Here is a 19,068-nt window from a genome sequence, read left to right on the forward strand (position 1 = left end):
TCAGGCCAGCAGCATAGGTATTTATAAAGACTTATTTATTCAAAAGGAACATAAGTACGGGGAAGAGAATGTGAATCCTTCCCTCACCTCCACCTCATTATCCAGACAAGCAATATTTGAAGCAGTGATTCTCAAGCTCATCAAATTAAAGTGCACATACATCTTTGACTTGCTGAGGTTAAGAAATACTGGTCTGAAGTTTTGGAGCAAACATCTGTTGAATGTGATGCTGTTGCCCATGTGTCTTGTTCAAAATATATATTTTTGGAGTATAAGATGCACTTTTCCAACCCTAAAAGAGGGTGAAAATTTGGGTGCATCTTATACACCGAATGTAGTACCACCCACCTGCTGCCCCCCACTCTTTGGCCTCTTCCTCCCAGCAATTTGCCTCCTTGCACCAAACAGCAAGCAGCCTGTTTCAGTTTTAGCTTCATCACAGCTTGATTAGCACAAGCAGCTGATTGTTGATTGGCTCGACCTCCTGACCCTCAGCTGTTTGAGGCTGCAGGAATTGTCATTGCCTATTGCTGCCTCCACATGCCGTTTTGGCCTCTGTGTGCCCCATTTTCCACCCATTCAGATCCCCGCTGCCGCAACGGGTACAAAATGGAGCACGTGGAGGCTTAAAATGGTATGCAGAGGCTGAAAATGGGGGGCGCAGAAGCGGCAATAGACTATAGCAATCCCTATAGCCTGAAACAGCTGATCGTTGGGAGGCCCATCCAACCGACAATCAGCTGCTTGGGCTAATCAGGCTGTGCTGCAATTGAAACTGAAACACACTGCTTGTTGGGAGGCAGAGGCAGATTTCCCTCCCTTGTGCTAATCAGCTAAACTGAAACTGAAACAGGCTGTTTGCTGCAAGGAGGCAATTTGCTGGGTGGCAGAGGTAGTTTTTTTTCTTGGTTTCCTCCCCAAAAGGTAGGTGCATCTTATACTTCAGAGTGTCTTATACTCTGAAAAATATGGTATATGTAATAGATGCAATACCTGGCTGATCCACAAGTATTCTGACCAGTTCTTGGCATTATTATTTAAGAAAGATTGAGTCAGGTTCAGAAAAGGGTAACAAGAATTTTCAAGGAACAAGACCAAGAGAAATTGAATAATTTATTAATATTTAATTGTGAGAAAATATGGAAGGCAGGGGTTATAACACCATTCCTTGAATATCTGAAAGGTTGTCACGCAGAACAAACAGAAGTCTATTAATTCAGAGAACAGGAATAATTCATTATGCAATAATGAATTTAAGTTACAGGAAGGCAGAGTCCAATAGAATGTTCTGCAATGGGATCAATTCCCCAGTGTGTTGATGGAATCCTTCTCACTGGATATGTTCAAATATCAGTTAAAACAGGAATGCTTTAACATGAATTCCTGCACTACAGGAATTACAGAAAGTAGATTGGACTCATACCATAAAAGGTAATTCCATGGTTATGATTATATGATTTTGTGATAAGCTACTATCGCCAAAGAAGCTAAAAATTACAAAATGCAGTATCTTTGCCATTACAAATCTTTCTACTGCCCTTTTAATTTCCCAGAATACCTCGAAGCAAAGTTGAAATGGGGAAAATTGTGTGGAATTTAAGATATGGCTCCTAGCTGCCCAGTGCCAATCAGATTATCCACTAAAGGCACTTCTTCAGTGATTCCAAGAGATTCTTAACCTATAGCCAACCCAGAGCACAATGGTTAAATAAGGAGCAAAAAGGAGCCTTGATCCCAATCACTGATCAGTTCAGTCTTTGGTAAGTTATTGTGTTTCAGTCTGGATTCTAGATACAGATTCAGAATAATATTGATCTACTTTCAAGAATGAGTAAAGTGCTCTGAATGAAGAGGAAAGCATGCACAAAAACATTACATTTTCAATTTTACCTTTTCAAGAAAAGAAAACCATGGATAAATCCTCTCTTCCTTGGAAGCATTTAAAGCTGCCTTTCCCAGCCTGTGCCTTACAAGTGTGTTGGCCGTGATGGCTGGGAAATATAGGAACTGAGTGCCAACACATCTGGAAGGTTCCGAGTTGAGGAGGATTTCACTGAAATATATGAACAAGGTGCTGATTGAGAGCTCCTGCCTCTCTTCTGTTCCCAGTTCACATATAAATTGAGGGGAGAATCCCAGCAATGGTGACCTTTCAGCCAATCACTGAGAGCTGATTCTTGGCTCTTCAATACTACCGTAGCAAAAGCCAAAAGAGAGAGCCCATGGGTTAAAATCTGTGACCAGAAATAATACTGGCATAGGTTGCAAGTCAGAAAAAAGAACTTGCTGAGGCAACTTCGGCTTGCAATGCTATACTGTAAAGTCCTGAGAGAATGCTTCATAGGCAGACATTGATTTGCTTGGTGAGTTCTTGCTCAAGGTCCAGGATGAGAGCATCAAAGTCTTTCAAATTGAGCCTCCGACTAAAGGGAGTCTCTGAATCCTCCACCAGGGCAAAATCACCCATGTAGACTGTCCTCAAAGCCCCCTCCTCATTCTCCTCTTCCCTGTCACTCTCACTCCCTGCCACCTCATCATAGTCAGCCTCACTGCCTGGCTTGGAGGCTCCCAGAAACTGCTGTCCACACACACTCCAGTCTCCAGCATAACGATTTCTTGGAGGACTTTCCAATCCTCTTGGGTGACTTCGAGTAGTGACAGTAGTGTTTGACAGTGGCAGATCCAGGGGAGGGTGGCACTGATGACAGGACTGCTTGGTTGGAAAGGTACGTTCCCCATCTTCCATCTTCCTATGTGGCACTAAAAGGAAGGCAAAACAAGGTGAGCAGGGCAAGAGGGAATGGAAGCTGATAGTAACCCAAAGTGCACAAGAACAAACAGCTAATTTCTAGATTAAGAAATCCAAAGCTTCAAATCTATCTGCTGAATTCAGAACATAGCATCATTTTTAAAAAGTCTAACCTCACAAATACTGATACACAAACCAACTGAGATATTATAAGCCAATCAATTTAATATGACTACATCTATTATTTGAAGCAAAGGCTTCATATGCATTCTTCCACATGCTGGATTCATTGGTGTTACATGTGGCTTAGTGGCATTTTGTTCTGCCTAAGAAAGAACATTCCATGGTTAAGGTCTGGGACAACTTCAACATCACATCCTGTTTCAGATGTATTTATGAAACATACAGGTATTAAGACCAAAGTATCCAACATTTGGAAAAATGCATACAAGCCTTTGCTTCTCATGATATGTTTGTTCAAAGTATTTGTTTGTTTATTTATTTATTTATTTGCATTATATAACCACCCATATCACCAAAGGCAACTCCCAGTAAACTGAGAGCACCAATTTGTTGAAGGACTATTACTTTGGTTACTGTTTTAATCCCTTTTATAGGGACTGATTCAACCAGTGATCATTTTCTGGTTTGAGCTTTTTTGGGAAGTGGATTATTACTTTGTTTTTTTATTATAATTTTTAAATGGCAACCCCAACAAGATCACTGCCACCACACACAGATGGGAATGTCCCTATTTCTTTTGCATTGCCATTTTACACATTACTTTGTACTCACAGAGTGAAAACAAAATGGGGAAATGTATGCTGTGACCATAACATCCCTATTTTACAATTGCTCCAGCTTCTCATCTTTATGACCAAAGGCCAGAGGGGAAGGTTATTTAAGTAACCCTCCCTTCCAGGTTCGGATGATATAGAGAATCTTACAGCAATAACTGCAGTCACACCAGCTTAAGTTAACCACAATTTGACTCAAAGTCTAAAACTATACCCAAGATTTAGAAATAGCTTTGTTTAATATGTTGTTTGGTCAAACTAATTGTCCAGCTTACATATGCTTATTTCATTCTCTAGAAATATCATTCATTATAGATTTAAGACTATCAACCAACTAATTCTGGACTGATCAAATAAGGAGACAAAGTACTATAAAGCTCAAAATTCTAAGAAGAATACTCCACACCACATTATAATTCAACAAAAAGTATTAGGACTAATTAAGAGATTGACAAGAACCCAGCAACTAAAGCTAAAGGAAATTTGTCCCCAAGAATGGAAGAGATGCCTTTGAACCTTTGCACATTCACCTGGCCAGGTCTGTAACAGGTAGTTTAATACTTCAAGATGATGTTTAAAATCTCTGGTGCTGGCAATAGTGCAATGCTGTTGGCCAGATCTGGAAACTACGGTCCCACCTGCCCCTTGGCTCAGGAGCACAGGCCCAAAGCACACAGCAAGGTTCTGGGCATTCATGCGATTGAAGGTATGGAAAGCAGCAACCAAACGAAGGTGATCAAGCAGCATTGTCAAAGTGGCCTAAAAATGGAAATAACAAGTTACTTCAGCTCATTTTGTCAATAACAAGGAAGGAAAGATCTTAATCAAGTACAATAATGAACTGCTAGGAAGACGTGTGCAAGCTTTCATGTCAACAAGAAAACAGAAAAGTATTCAGAATGTCCATCCATAGGGAAGTTCACTAATGATACATTGTGAGAGGTTACCCTTTGGTATAACAGAGGAAACAAGATTTTTAAAGGCCGATTAAGTCTGAGATAGACCTATTCTCTTTCTCAACCTGAGACTTCCTCACCTTCTCAGCCTCTGGTAGGCAATTCAGAAGAGCTGTTGTTGTCTCCTTCCCTTCCAGTCCCACTGTCCTATTGGACATAGCTTCCAGTACCACCTGATAGAGGAGGTCGGTGATAAGAGGAGTGGGTAACTCACGCAAATAGTCCTTCAAGATCCCTGGAAAGGAGGAATACAGAAAACAAAATTCAACATTACCTTTGTTGTAGGTTCAACTTTCATCTTTATTAGAGAAGGCCGGATTAAACCCCAAGTAGTGGTACTTCAAGATCTGTGCCACATTAAAGTTCCCTGAAATGAAAATCCTGATACACAAACTTTATATGTGAGTGGGTTTTTTCCTCAGTGGTTGGACAAGGGAACAAAATGATAGCAGAGGGAGGAAGCAAACAGATTGGAATTGGGTACGTCTAGTTTAGAGAGAAAAAAATGACTTTTCACTAAAAGCAGTAAAGCATTAAAAGCATGATAGCAGTGCTCCAATATCTCAGGAGTTACCACAAAGAGGGAGTCAAGCTATTCTCCAAATCACCTGAGGGCAGGACAAGAAGCAGTGGATAGGAACTAATCAAGGAGAGAAGCAACCCAGAACTAAGAAGAAATTTCCTGACAGTTAGGACAATTAATCAGTGGAACAACTTGTCCCCAGAAGTTGTGAATGCTCCAACACTGGAAGTTTTTAAAAACAGACTGGACAACCATTTGTCTGAAATAGTATAGTGTCTCCTACCTGAGCAGGAGGTTCGACTAGAAGACCTCCAAGATCCCTTCCAACTCTATTGTTCTGTTCTGCTCTATTCATTCTGATCTAACACATTTGAATCTTTTGCTGCTCAAAACCATACTTTCACATCATTTGTCAAACAATATATAGAAAGGAACAATAGAGCTGGGGCACATCCACTGAGCCACACCTGACAGTCAACCTGTATAAGAGGAACTGTCCATTTCCAGCTTCACTGCCAAAATAATGGCAATTGGCCAAGTCTTGAGCTGCAGGACTCACTGCCAGCCATCACATGCTAACTCTGACCTGCCTTTTATCATGAAGGGAAGTGGACCAAGACACAGAGGAAACGTGAGGGCAGGAAATTTGAGCTACCCTGGCTCTAGACCTCTTGGTCATTGGCAGAGCTCTCTTCAATACAGGATTGGGCACATTCTTCTTCTTACTGGAGATCTCCATTTCCCCCATAATGTGGCCCAAATCTACTTTATAAAATATGTATTTGGATCCATGGTATTCAAAAGGGTGAGGAGTAGCACCAAAATGCCTTGAGGTTTCCCCAATTAAACCTTAATTAAATATAACATTGTTCATATTTAGTCTCCATATCTTTAGTTGTATTAGCAATATAATCCCCAAAAGATTGTCTCTTTCATCAATATAAACTTTTTGCACAAAAATATTGAACACAAATGCTTGACGTTTTGTCTCCTTATGACTCTCTTTTTGCTTTATAGAGTAGCCCTTGAGATTTGGAAGACAAAAGCACTAGTCTGCAATTTCTTAAACCAGCAGTTCTCAAATAATGTGGTGCCATACCCTTTGAAAATGATAATGAATTTGTGTAACACACCCAAATAAAACTAAGGAGATCTTTCTTAGTGGTTATGGGAGTGCCAATCAGTTTAGCATTGAATGTATTTCTTACCTACTCTTTATCTCATGACCTTTCAGAAATGCAAAGTTGAAGTCCTGTCAGACTTCATTTCCACTAAAGGGTAATCCTTGCAAAGGGAAACGAAATTCTCTCATGGTTTCAGAAATCCTGTGTTGAGTTTTTGAATGCTCTGTTTCAAAGAGGTGGACCAAGATGTGCATTGCCTAACTGATAAGTCTGTGTAAACTTGCGGAAGGCCTGAATTCAGGAAAAGATTAGAGAAGAAAACCCAGTTTTCAGCAACCTACATGGGTTCTTCTCCAGCACCTTCAAGCTATCTGCAGAAGAATCAGCACCTTTCACATAAGAGAATTCCTTGAGCTTCTTTTAACTGTGATCTGAATTGTGAAGAGGAGGGAAAGAACTGCATAACAACAGAGAAATGCAAAGTGGGTTCAAAAGGCTGGGTGTACAAAGAGAACCTCAAGAACCTCTATCTCTGTTGGACTTCACACAGAGAAGAAGTATCATAGCTAGAGAGTCTTGATCCCATAATGGTGGTGGTGGTGGTGAGCAAATGATTCAATAAGAGCAGTAAAAACTTGTTTTGATTGCCCCAGCAGAGTTCCAGTGTGTTTCCAAATTGGTTTTTTTCCACACTCCACATAGGCAATGTGACTTGCCTACATGTTATTAATTCCAGAAGCCTTTCCAGAGTCCACTGGGAACTTTGTCACTCCAAAAGTCTAACAAGAGTCCAGTTGTAGGCACCAACCTGTAATCACATTGATGTCTGGATAAAGATCTTCAGAAAGAACAACAGCAGCACTATCTCTCTCAAACGCATCACGTAATTCCTTTTTCACTGCTGCTGAGCCACACAAGCGATACAGGCCTACCATCTACAAAGAGAACAGAGCTGATAACCCGGATAAGCAGACAGTGCTGCAAGCAATAGTATAGGGAAGAAGTCAGCCATGCCTTAGTCACCTCCCATTTAAATTATTCTAATGCCTTTGCATGGAACTGGCCTTGAAAATCATCCAGAAGCTGTAACTGTCCAGAATGCAGCAGTACTTGCAGTTTTGGATACCCTGTGGTTCATTCAAGTAATACCACTGTTATGTAACCTGTACTGGCATGCAGTTGCTTTCCAGCTCCAATTCAAGGTGCTGATTATCATCTTTATAGTTCTAATGGCACAAGGCTACGGTAGGTTACTTAAATAAATGCCTCTCCCTGAGGGTATCTGCCTGTCCTACTAGATTAGATGGGTTGGGGGCACTTAAGTTCCCTTCCCTTAAATGGTGCCATTAGATGGGACTTGGAGGAGTGTCTTCTTGGTGAGGAACATCCTCCCACTGGAGATCAGAGGAATCTCTACCCTTTTAGCATTCTGAAAGGCTGTGACAATCTGCCTCTTTCCCCAAAGCATTGGGCTAGCGTATTGGGATGAACTGTGAGAATGTTTGGTCTGGCACTTGGAGGCAAGGTACCTTTGTCTTTAACTATGTTTTAGGGATGGTTGTGAGCTGCCTAGAATCCTTGTATGTGGTAAGTGGCCAAGTAAATCCTATAAATAAATCTCACATGGATGGCAAACTACAAAAAACAGACATCTGGGTCAGGTTGAGCTACTCTATGTTTTGTGGTCTTCCACTACACGAAACTTAGGAAATTGGTTGCTTTGGGATGGAGAACATTCACCTTCAATCCTCGTTTCTCAATTTGGGTTACACATTTCTGGATTAGGAGTGGCACCTTGATGGCAGCACCTTCTTTTTTCACCAGCTGATTCAGCTTCACTCCAAAGACTTGTGGTTTCTGTTCAGAATTAGCTGGATCCCACTGATCCACCAGAGTGAGTTTGATGTAAAGAAGCCCCTGAGGCTCCAGTTGTAGAGCTAACTGCTGAGTCCTACAACCTAAAACCAGAAATGTTAGAGAATGTGATGACTACAATGGATCCCCACTTCCCCAAACCAGAAAATCCCATGCGGTCAATTCAGTATTAGAAGCTCTTGAGATGTACCCAACACTAGCATCTTGAGCAGGACTTAGGTCCCATGCTATGCTGGCAGAAAGAATAGAGACAATAAGAGCACAGTCCTTGCATGAGTGGGATCACAACTTCGACTTCCATCCCATCACAAGTTTAAAAGTAGCCTTTAATGATAAAGATGTTGAATTGAGACCCTTCTCATGTAGCCTGTACTAAACTAGTGAAAAAAATGATCTGATCCGGCAGAAGGTAGCTTCCTACTGTATGCAGGTGGACTGCAAAGGACATTATTTCTATCTGTAACTCCTTAGAAAGCTATCTATTGGCATGTGCCTGAACAGTCTTCCTCACCTTGAAAAACCTGGGGCAGAATGATAGTACCATGGCAGCAAACTTGGTTCTTGCCCACCATAGGATCACAGAAGACGACTACCATTTTGAGAAGCTGGGCGTCCTCCAGCTCCAGCTGGAAAGAATGGTTGAGAGTGAGGACAGCAGCCTGGCAAGGCAGGAGAGCTGTGCGTGCCTTGTTAACAGAGTCTACTTGAAGAATGCAGAAGAGCTCTTTGGCTTCAGCTTTGGGAGGCTTGAAACCCTGGATCCCCAGCAGGTGGACGCTGACAAGACCAGAGAAATGCTGTAGACTGCTAGGCTGTTCAGCAAAACTGTACAGACAGAATGATGACCCTTCAAGGCCAAGGCGTGCCTTTGCCTTAGCCAGAAACTCTGGGGAATCACTGTCACTCAAATATCCCCCATTGCTGGCAGCCTTGTCTTGGGTCACAGGTCGCTGAGCTACCACACTACTGTCAAGATGGTAGCGGCTGATGACATTCCCTGATTCCTTAGCAGAGGAACTCCTTTCTGGCTCTCGACGACGGGAGCTGCGCAGACTTAGTTTCCGCCTCAGCTCTGGCAGTTTCTTCATCTTTATGGAGAGACTTCGTACTGGGCCTGGGGACTTAGTCTTGCTGAAAGAATGGCTCTTTTTATTGGCATTGATGTTCTGGGCCATCAGTGTGGCACTGGCTGAACTTTCTTCAGGATCCACAGTTGTAACAAGTACCTTTCCTGGGGAGAGAAACTGTGTAAGGCAGGTGAAATGCCACTTATCCAGCAGGTAACAGGCATTACACCAAAGCTGCAAGGGTAACAGGATGGGAGAGAAAGAACTGGCTTTCTTTCTCATGGCTTTTCAGAAAAAGGGTTAACTAGAGAAGGCAATCCTCTTCTTCCGAAAAAAGCTGCAAAACAATCTGATACAGTATAAATGGTTAATGCAGTAGCAGACATACCCCCTTTGTTTAGTGCAGATACCCCCAAAATTGAAATACTATTTAATTATTAATATAAACATGAATGTGCATATTGCTAAACTCAACATTTTCAGCCAAATATTTAGGTGGTACTATAAATGATTAAACCAGTGGAAACATCTATAACCAGCAACCCAATCAATGATATGTGCTGGTTTCACTGAAAATGCTTTTCCCTTAGTGATGGCCTTAAATTCAATATACATTTAAGATAAATGACATTTCAAGACATCCACTAGCAACTCACAGGATTTAGTGGTGCACTGCTGTGCATTTAGAATGGATCTTTTTTTAAGCACTTTAGAGCACAGTCAGCTAAGCTAACTTAGCATAACAGCTACTTAAAAGATTGGGATTGTTTTCTCTATTCCCAACTTTTTTTAAAGAAGAGATACTCCCAGGATATCATGCCTCGGTATAAGAGAAGAACAATCTTGCTCTTGACTAAACCCATGACATGCAACCATTCCCCACAGTCCTGACTTCAATTCTCCAAAACCACAAGTCAGTTCTCATGCTTCTGAAAAAATGTGTCTCTCTGCTTGGAACCAACTCACCATAAGTCTCAGACTGGTGACTGCCCAGAATCTCCACTTGTTTAACACACTTCAGTTGGATTGGTGAAATCTGCACATTATTGACTGCCTTCAGTGAGCTGCCAATATCTATACATTCATGTGGAACTTTAACTTCTATAGGGTTCCTCTTCTTGTCCCCATTCTCACAACCACTACCACACTTCCTTTCAAGGGAGGGGAGCTGCAGGTCCTCATCCTCTGGAATTGGGTTGTACCAGATTTCTCCCTGGGAGTTGCCATGCTTGTGGAATTCTTCCATCTCAGTGGCAGAAGTGGAAACTTCATCTTCTACCCCTTGAGTCTTCCCTGCAGAGAGCACCCATTGGCGGCTACTTTTTTCCAGGGTCTGTAGATAAGCACCTTGATTGCTATATTTGGTATTGAGGCTGGGGTAGCTGGCTAGTAAGTCATTATCTTTATTAGGTCCAGTTACCATGGAGCCAATGTCTGCAGGGGCCGGTGGCACAGGGGAAAAGCTCTGGCATGGCCTACTGTTATGAGAGTCCTCTTGACAGCTCCAGATGAACTTGGCCCAATTTTGTTTCCGTGACACAGTGATGGCAACACTTTTCTGGCATCCATCAACCAACAGAACAGTATCCACTGACTTAGGTTCAGAAGGTAGATGTAAATCATCTGGTAGCTCCAATGAAGGATCTACTGGAACAGAAGTTGATTAATTAATCTGTCCAATATGGCCCCTTAGAGAAATAAATAATTATGAATTAATTCTACCAAATAAGGAAACAGGAGGAGGAAAAAAAAGGGCCAAAGCCTAAATGTGACTCCTGCTAAACAGAAAATGGAACCCAAATACTGCTTATTGTAGACTAGGATTCATTCCTGCAACTATCTGAAGTGTTGCATCCTTTGATCACGTTTTTTTTTAAATTTTATGTGATTTGCTTTCTAGTCTGGAGAATATTCAAAGCAGCCAACAAAAACTGATCAAGACAAAACAAAAAAGTAAGATGTAGTTCATAGTCTAGGCAAATCCCTATATATATATATATATATATATATATATATATATATATATATATATATATATATATATATATATATATATATATATATATATATTCTCTCTGAAAAATCTTGCAAACTGGACATGTGCCAGACAGTGACGTGCGGTGAGGTTTATGACTGGTGAGGCTGGTGACGTCATCAGGAAGGCAGGGAATGGGACCACGTGATCCCATTCCCCGCCTTCCTGAGCGTGCTCCGCTGGCTCGTGCTCTGCAGTCCCCAACAGCAGCTGCTTTTCAGTGCTTTTCTGACCGTCTGGCGTTTAGGACATCCAGCTATCTACCTAAACGTCAGACGCACAGAAAAGCACTGAAAAGCACTTCGCCTCCAAGCTACTTCATCTTGATGACGTCACCGCAGCTGCTGGGCGCGGCCGGATGGATGTAGCCAGAGCGACGCCGAGGCAGTCCGGGCAGACGAAAGAGCGAGCGAGCGATGGAGGATCAGGCAGCCTGATCCTCGGTTGCTCGCCCACCAGACTGCCTCGGCACCACTCTGGCTACCTCCATCCGTCCGCGCCCAGGAGCTGCGGAGGCAGAAATGTTGCCGGCGCTCCCGGATGACGAAGCCACGAAAGCGACTGGGGAATAACGAGAACCTTCCTGCCTTTGCTGGACTTCGTGCACTCCTCGCGACTGCAATGTATGTCCAGAAGCGGTTTTTGTGGCTAATGGGGTTTGGGCTTCCAGCCCAACGGCCCCTGCCACTTCTGGACGTCTATTGCAGTCGCGAGGAGCGTGCAAAGTACAGCAGAGGCAGGAAGGTTATTGGCACTTCGGAGAACCCTCCTGCCTCCGCTGGTTGCCCAGCTGGCACCGCCCCGCGCACGCTCCTCCTCCTCCTCCCTCCTCTTCCTCTTCACTCCCCAAAGGCTCTTCTCCTTACCGGAGCTTAGCGGGAGCCGTGTAAAAGGGATGGGAGGAAATATATATTATTATTATATATTATTTCATGATGAGAGGTGAGGCTCTGCCTCCCCTGCCTCCCCTGACCGCACGTCCCTGGTGCCAGATGAGAAGATGTCCCTATATTCGAAAAGAAGGAAAGAGAAGATTGCATGCACAATGACCGGTCAATCTAACATTGACACCTGAAAACATTTTACAACACAATAAAGAAATCAGTTTTGAATGCTTGCAAAAGTGCAGTAATTCCAGTACAGTAATTCCAGTAGTTAGCATGGATTTGTCATGAACAAATCTTGTTATCTATTTTTGATTCATTAACTACCTTAGTAAACTGGAAATGTTATCATTGTGCATGGTGGAGCAGTGGTTAGAATGCAGTACAGCAGGCTACCTCTGCAGTTTGGCAGTTTGGGTCTCATCGGCTCCAGGTTGACTCAGCCTTCCATCCTTCTGAGGTTGATAAAATGAGGACCCAAATTGTTGGGGGCAATATGCTGACTCTGTAAACCACTTAGAGCAGCGGTTCTCAACCTGTGGGCTGCGACCCCTTTGGGGGTCAAACGACCCTTTCACAGGGGTCACCTAAGACCATCGGAAAACACATATTTTTGAAAAAATACGGAAAACCTAAAATAATTTTATGGTTGGGGGTCACCACAACATGAGGAACTGTATTAAAGGGTCGCGGCATTAGGGAGGTTGAGACCCACTGGCTTAGAGAGCTGTAAAGCACTGTGAAGCAGTATATATGTGCTATTGCTATTGTAAAATTTCTTGATTTTAGGCATGCCAGAACATTCCAAAATATACTGATCAGCAAGATTAGCAAGATACAGCAGTTAAATGTGGGCTGGATGGCATGACAATTAAAATAAGACATAGATGTAAAAATTGTATCTAAAGAGTACTTATCAATGGTTCTTCAGCAATCTGAACAGCAGTATTGCAAGGAGTTTCATATGCATTTATAAGGGATAGATAGAAGGAATGCTTAACCAAGGCACGATTGAGAGCGTTTTAACAAACTCTTTGGTTTGGTAGTAGCAGCGCCTCAGATAGAAGGTCCATACAGAGTGATAAGGACAGCAGAGAAGATTACAGGAAGCTTGCTTCCCATTAGTCAGGATATTGCTTATAAGCACTATGTGCTTAAAGCTTGAAGCATTGTTAGAGACCCCACACACCCACTTCATGGTCTGTTTCTGTTGCTCTCCCCTGGGAGGAGATTTTGAAGTATTTATAGTAGAGGTACTAGATTCTGTAACAGCTTTGTTCCTTATTCCATCTGTCTTGTAAATTCGCAGGATTCTTTTTTTCCGCCATGTTCTCTGTGTCATATGTGTGTGGGTATTTGGGTATAAGCACAATAGTCATCTTCTGAGAGCTGAATGCAATGAAATTTCATTTGAATGTATGCTGATTAATGTACATTTAAAGTGACAATAAAGTTTTAGTCTATTCTATTCTTCTTCTTTGCAGACAACACAAAATTAGGTGGGATAACTAATATCATAGAATAAATAAAATTCAAACTGACCTTGAAATGCTAGAGAAATGGGATGAAAGTAACAAAAATACATTTAACAGACTCAAGTGCTGTGTTCAGTTAAGAAACAAAAATAAAATGAACAGATATAGTATGAGAGACACTGGCTTAGTAACAGTACTTGTGAAAATGATGTTGCAATATTGCAAACTGAATATGAGCTAACAAGGTGTTGTATGACTGCAAAAAAGGCAAAGATATATTCAGTCAGAGGAAGCAATCCTTCCATTCTGTCCTGCATTAGTCAGACCCCATCTTTAATACTGTGACAATTCTAGTCACCAGACTTTAAAAGATTTAGAGAAACTGAATAGGTTCAAAGAAAGGCAATGAAGATGATCAGAGGATAATAAACTAAACCCCATGAAGACAGAATGAATGTTTAGCCAAGGTATTTTGAATTGTTTAGCTGTCTGTACAGCATACTGCAACTGTCAAGACAGGATGTAACCAAGGATGTATAACCACTGACACATTCGGCCAATTCAGGAAAGAATGCTACTTACTCACTAAATGTAATTGTATAAAATCACCATCTGCAAATGTATTGATGAGGATGAAGGTGCACTCATCCACTCAGTCTTTATTCAGGACTCTAAACCTTTCTACAAAAGGCTGAATTTCAATTCGAGTCTAGTTTCCTACTGACTGATAGTACCTCAATTATACTGTCAGATAATGTAGTAGACACTCTCAATTCACATCACAGGGAAACACTGAAAATTAAGTGAGCAATCTTTGAAATGAAACTTTCTCTGAGTGAAACAACCCTTCAGAACTTCTGATAATGCCAATTGGAAAGTATTTAAGCAGTATGGGAAAAAGGATTGGGAGAGGGGCGACAAACCCAGCACACCCGAGCTTGGCCTGAAGATATGCAGCTGAGGATTTCAATACAGCAAAAGCCAGGATATCTGTCCCAAACTTCCAGCTGCTCAGACCTAGTGCCAAGTTAGATTTCCTGTTGTTTACTGCATAGTCCCCTCCTTGGCCAAGACACAGAGCTCTCTTTGTAGATCCCCAACTAATTCCACAGGAACAGTCCCATTGATTCAGGCATAACTCAAGAATGAAGATACAGGTCACAAATCAGGAGAGATTGGATAGAGCACGAATAGTAGAATTACCTCCCTTTTCAGAGTAATTGTATTAAACTTTAGAACAATCTATTTCATCAATCAAAATATTTGATTATATTATTTCACTATTTTTAAAAAAATATTTTATCTTCATTGAGTGGGGAAATTGTTTATTACCATTTCCATCAATATTGTGGAAAGTTCACAGATAAAAGCTGGGGATAAAAACAATAACACTTAGATCTTGATAGCTTTATCATTGTTTTTACAAGCAGTAAAACTGACTTCAGTTCAATCTGATATCTCAAAGAGATTTATAGTCATAAAAGAAGAAAATTACAAAAGAATTACTAAAAACAAGTTAAAAAGAGGCTTTTCCATATGGAGGAAAAATTAACATTAAAATCAGAAAGGGGCTTAGTGGGCTTGAATATATAACAAGAACTTTGATAATAACAGAAACAAAATTTTTCTGCAGAAACGCTCAAGAAAAAATATTTTTCAGTTATCATAATTGGAAGAATACATTTAATTTACATGTCATGTTCAGCTTCTCATTTCTACAAGCTACATTATTATAACTTTTTATTTACAAAAGGAGAAATGAGGTTTAGAGCAAGGTAGTTTCTCCAGAACCTCATAGTGGTATGTTTGTTTATTAATCCCAAGCAAACCCAAACTAGTTACTTGGTTCAATATGACTGTAAGCCTCCCTCATACAAGTAATGTTGCTTTATTATTTCAATATTTACCACAATTTTCTGGAATTTTAGCACTCAGTCTGTGAATGTTCATGGTGAAGGATCTAATGGAGAAGGGAATCTATATAAAGATTTTCTTAGGCCATTCTTACAGTGTCACCAGATGAATTTTAAAAAATTGTAATTGACATCTTCTGCATTCCTGCAGAATTAATACTTAATTCATCCAGCCATTTATGGATCTCTTGTCAGCTAGAGTTTTATTTGCAGCAGCTGGAAACCAGCATGTGCATTTTTGTTTAATGCTTCTTTTCTATCTCACATTTCCCCCAGTAAATGCAATGCATACCATGGTGTACACTCTTCTCTTACTTTATCCACAACACAATCCACAAGACAGTGTGGACTGAAAGAGAGTGATTTGCCTCAAGTTTACCCAGCAAATCCAACAATCAAACAGGGTTGGAACATGGATTTTCTCAGTCCATGTCCAACACTCGAACTATTATTCCACACTGGCTCTTTGTGCCAATGGAATCACATGATGGTGCAGAATGGCATCAAGCACATAAGATCCATTCAAGTTATTATTTCTGGCAATCACATGTTCTGTGAATATGAACCACCCACTCTCTGGCTATAGGATGCAACTGCCATCCCTCTGGGCTAGCCCAGGAACACAGGGCTATTTGGCGAAATAGCAGGGCCCTTAAGCTGGCTGAGCACACCTCCTTAAAACCAAAAGGATCTCGATCCCGACCTCTTTCTACTATTCCTGCAATTAAAGTCACCGCCGATCACGAATAACAGCGTTCACCAGTCTGCTAGGAATGCTTTCAGAAAGGAAAGTTGCAGAACTAGGCGTTCCAAATTCACTCCGCTTCCCTATTACTTAACGGACCGATAGGCACAAGCGGCGCTTTCCATCTCAATCCGGAGGCTGGGGCCGGGGCCGGAGCGAAAAACGGAGGCCGTCCAGAGAACGGCCTCTCAGCAATTCGCTTTGGAACGTGGGCCTGGTCAGTTGAGCTCCCCCAAGGCCGCCGCGAAAAGGATTGCGCTACATATCCCAGCTCGGTAATCTCTTCCCTCTGTTTCCTTTTGCTTAGTTCACGAACAGCTGGGGAGGAAATGCCGAAGATGTCTACAGCAGCCCCCTCCTGTCACCTTGACTATGTGCCCCCTGCAGGGGGAAGAGAGAAGGGAGCCCAGACCCTGTGCCTCCCTCGAGTACCTGGTTCGTTCTGAGGCGCGGGCGCCGCCTTTTTGCTCCGCAGGCGCTCCTTGCTCCTCAGTCGGAATAAAGTTTTCCTGAATAAAGGCTGGGCCATCACTCAGCCACGAGCGACTCCGTCTTTCCGTGCCCCATGCAAAAGTGGAGAAACGTTCAGCCCAAGGATCGTGGGACGCACTCCGCGGGAAGCAAATTCCTCGGATGCCTCCTCCGCTTGCGTGCCAAGCCTAAACTGCTGCTGGGGCTTGTAGTCGGAGGAGACGGGGGCGGAGGGGGAGGCGGGAGAGGAGGTAGGCTGGTCAGGGAGGCAACGCCCCCCTCCTTCGCCGTTTGTGCGTGAGTGGAGCTCGAGCTTTGTATGAAAAGCCACTGTGTCCGTCAAGCGGTACTCGGCTTCTGGCGCAACACGGTGGCGACTACACGGCATCTTGGACAGAAGGTGCTCTTCCACCAGAAGAAGTGACAATCTGAAGCGTTGTCAATCCAGGTCACCTTTCTGGGGCATAGCAGGTATGGCCAGGACAATCCTTAAAAGTGTACTTGCCATTATCCTACATCTATTAGTGGCTGGGAAGTCTTTATGGACTTTTTGACTAAACTGCACTCAGGTCCTGGTCATCGTAAGTATTGAAGAGTACTGCCCCCCCTCCCCCCGTAGCTGTGGTCCATTAAGGACTACATATTGAGTGTGGTTGATCAGCCAGTTACAAATCCATCTGGTGATGATACCATGTATGGTGGGATTCAAATATTTTTACTACCGGTTCTGTGGCCGTGGCTAGGTGGTAATGTGACTGGGTAGGCGTGGTTAGGTGAGCATGTGACTGGTGGGTGTGACAAGATGGTCATGATCCTAGTTTCCCCTACGAGGATTGCCCCATCTGGACCTTTTGCAATCCCCCAAAGGGTCAAAGGAAACTAGATTACAGCCTGAACCCTTAAGCAAGTCGTCCTTGCTTTTTTTCTTGATTAAGGTTTTTTATTTTTTCATTTTCATAACTTATAATCACATATATACTATTACATAACCAACATCATATTGTATTATTAAATGTTTACATCAATTCATCTTACCAACAACTCCCAAAAACAATTATTGGCTCTTCTGCTCTCCATACACCATATTTGTACTTTATCTGTCACTTTCTTCTCCCTCTCTCCTCCCCCTCCCTATCTCCTTACTTCCCTCTGTCTTTCTTCCCTTCTCTACTTCCCCTTCCTCTCTCCTTCTCCTCTCTCCCCTTTCCACTCCTCATTTCTCTCTTTCTCTTCCCCACTCTTCCCCTCTCTTATCCCTCTCTTCTTCCCTTACCTCTCTCCTCTACTTATTTATTTATTTTATTTATTTCTTAGATTTTTAGACCGCCCCTCTCCCAGAAAGGGACTCAGGGCGGTGTACAGTCAATACAAATAAAACCAGTCATAATAATAAAATACATTTAAGATACATTTGGAGGGGGAGATAGGCTGTAGTAAGAAATAAATATATTCTAATCCTAAAAACATCACAATTAAAACCCCAAACCCAATTAAAATACAATAAATCCCCGGGAGGTAAAACTAAGGAAGTGCCAGGCCAGCTGATTGAAATAGGTGAGTCTTTAACTTTTGCCGGAAGGAACGGAGGTCGGTGGTAGTTCGAATGTCTGGGGGGAGGTCATTCCAGAGGGTTGGGCACATCACAGAGAAGGATCTACTCCTAGGTGTCGCCCGCTGGCATTGCCTAGCAGACGGCACCAGGAGGAGCCCCTCCCTGTGTGAGCGGATAGGTCGTAGGGACGTGTGTGGTAGGATGCGATCCTGCAGATAACTAGGTCCTATGCCATGGAGCGCTTTAAAGATGGTGATCAATACCTTGAAACGCACCCGAAAGGCCACAGGTAGCCAGTGCAGCTCGCGCAGGAGAGGTGTTATGTGGGAGTAACGTGTACTTCCCATAATAACCCGCGCGGCTGCGTTCTGAACTAGCTGCAGTCTCCGGATGCGTCCCAAGGGAAGCCCCATGTAGAGGGCATTGCAGTAGTCCAGGCGAGACGTCACCAGCGCATGAGTGACCGTGCGCAGGGCACTCCGGTCCAGTAGGGGGCGCAATTGGCGCACCAGGCGAACCTGGTGGAACGCCCCCCTTGCCACGGCTGCCACATGGTCCTCCATTGACAGCCGGGCATCGAGGAGGACGCCCAAATTGCGCGCCCGCTCCACGGGGGACAGTTGTTCGCCCCCTATGGCCAGCGATGGAGTCAGCTGGCTGAACCAAGGTGCCGGTACCCACAGCCACTTGGTCTTGGAGGGGTTGAGTTTGAGTCTGTTGTCCCCCATCCAGACCCCGACGGCTTCCAAACACCGGGACATCACTTCGACAGCCTCGTTGGGGTGGTTTGGGGTTGAAATGTACAGCTGAGTATCATCAGCGTAAAGATGGTACTCAACCCCAAAACCACGGATGATCTCACCCAGCGGCTTCACATATGCATTGAACAGGAGAGGCGAGAG

At 43.0% G+C, this 19,068-nt stretch overlaps 1 protein-coding gene across 2 annotated transcripts; it reads right to left on the bottom strand.

Moving 5' to 3' along the window:
* Nucleotides 1-1,104: 1,104 nt before the first annotated feature.
* Nucleotides 1,105-16,823, bottom strand: SYDE1 (synapse defective Rho GTPase homolog 1). Of its 2 annotated transcripts, none has more exons than XM_081936904.1 (8): nucleotides 16,576-16,823; nucleotides 10,058-10,735; nucleotides 8,536-9,255; nucleotides 7,890-8,107; nucleotides 6,958-7,084; nucleotides 4,583-4,737; nucleotides 4,077-4,305; nucleotides 1,105-2,760 (listed from the first exon to the last, which is right to left on the bottom strand). In XM_081936904.1, exons 1-8 carry the CDS (start codon nucleotides 16,670-16,672, stop codon nucleotides 2,339-2,341), a joined length of 2,646 nt encoding a protein of 881 aa, XP_081793030.1. In that variant the 5' UTR covers nucleotides 16,673-16,823; the 3' UTR covers nucleotides 1,105-2,338. The 2 variants fall into 2 exon arrangements, with proteins under 2 accessions (XP_081793030.1, XP_081793029.1); XM_081936903.1 differs by having other exon boundaries at nucleotides 10,058-10,738.
* Between the last annotated feature and the right edge of the window lie 2,245 nt (nucleotides 16,824-19,068).

Source organism: Natrix helvetica (genome assembly GCF_964273705.1).
Source record: "Natrix helvetica genome assembly, chromosome: 1".
In the NCBI taxonomy this organism is placed as follows: domain Eukaryota; kingdom Metazoa; phylum Chordata; class Lepidosauria; order Squamata; family Natricidae; genus Natrix; species Natrix helvetica.

Coding starts and splice junctions, on each gene's coding strand:
- SYDE1 (XM_081936903.1), bottom strand. CDS start 16,672: ATGGCCCAGCCTTTATTCAGGAAAACTTTATTCCGACTGAGGAGCAAG. Junction 10,739..16,575: donor CGCGCCTCAGAACGAACCAG/GTACTCGAGGGA, acceptor CTTCTGTTCCAG/TAGATCCTTCATTGGAGCTA. Junction 8,108..8,535: donor TCTGCCCCAGGTTTTTCAAG/GTGAGGAAGACT, acceptor TTCTGGTTTTAG/GTTGTAGGACTCAGCAGTTA.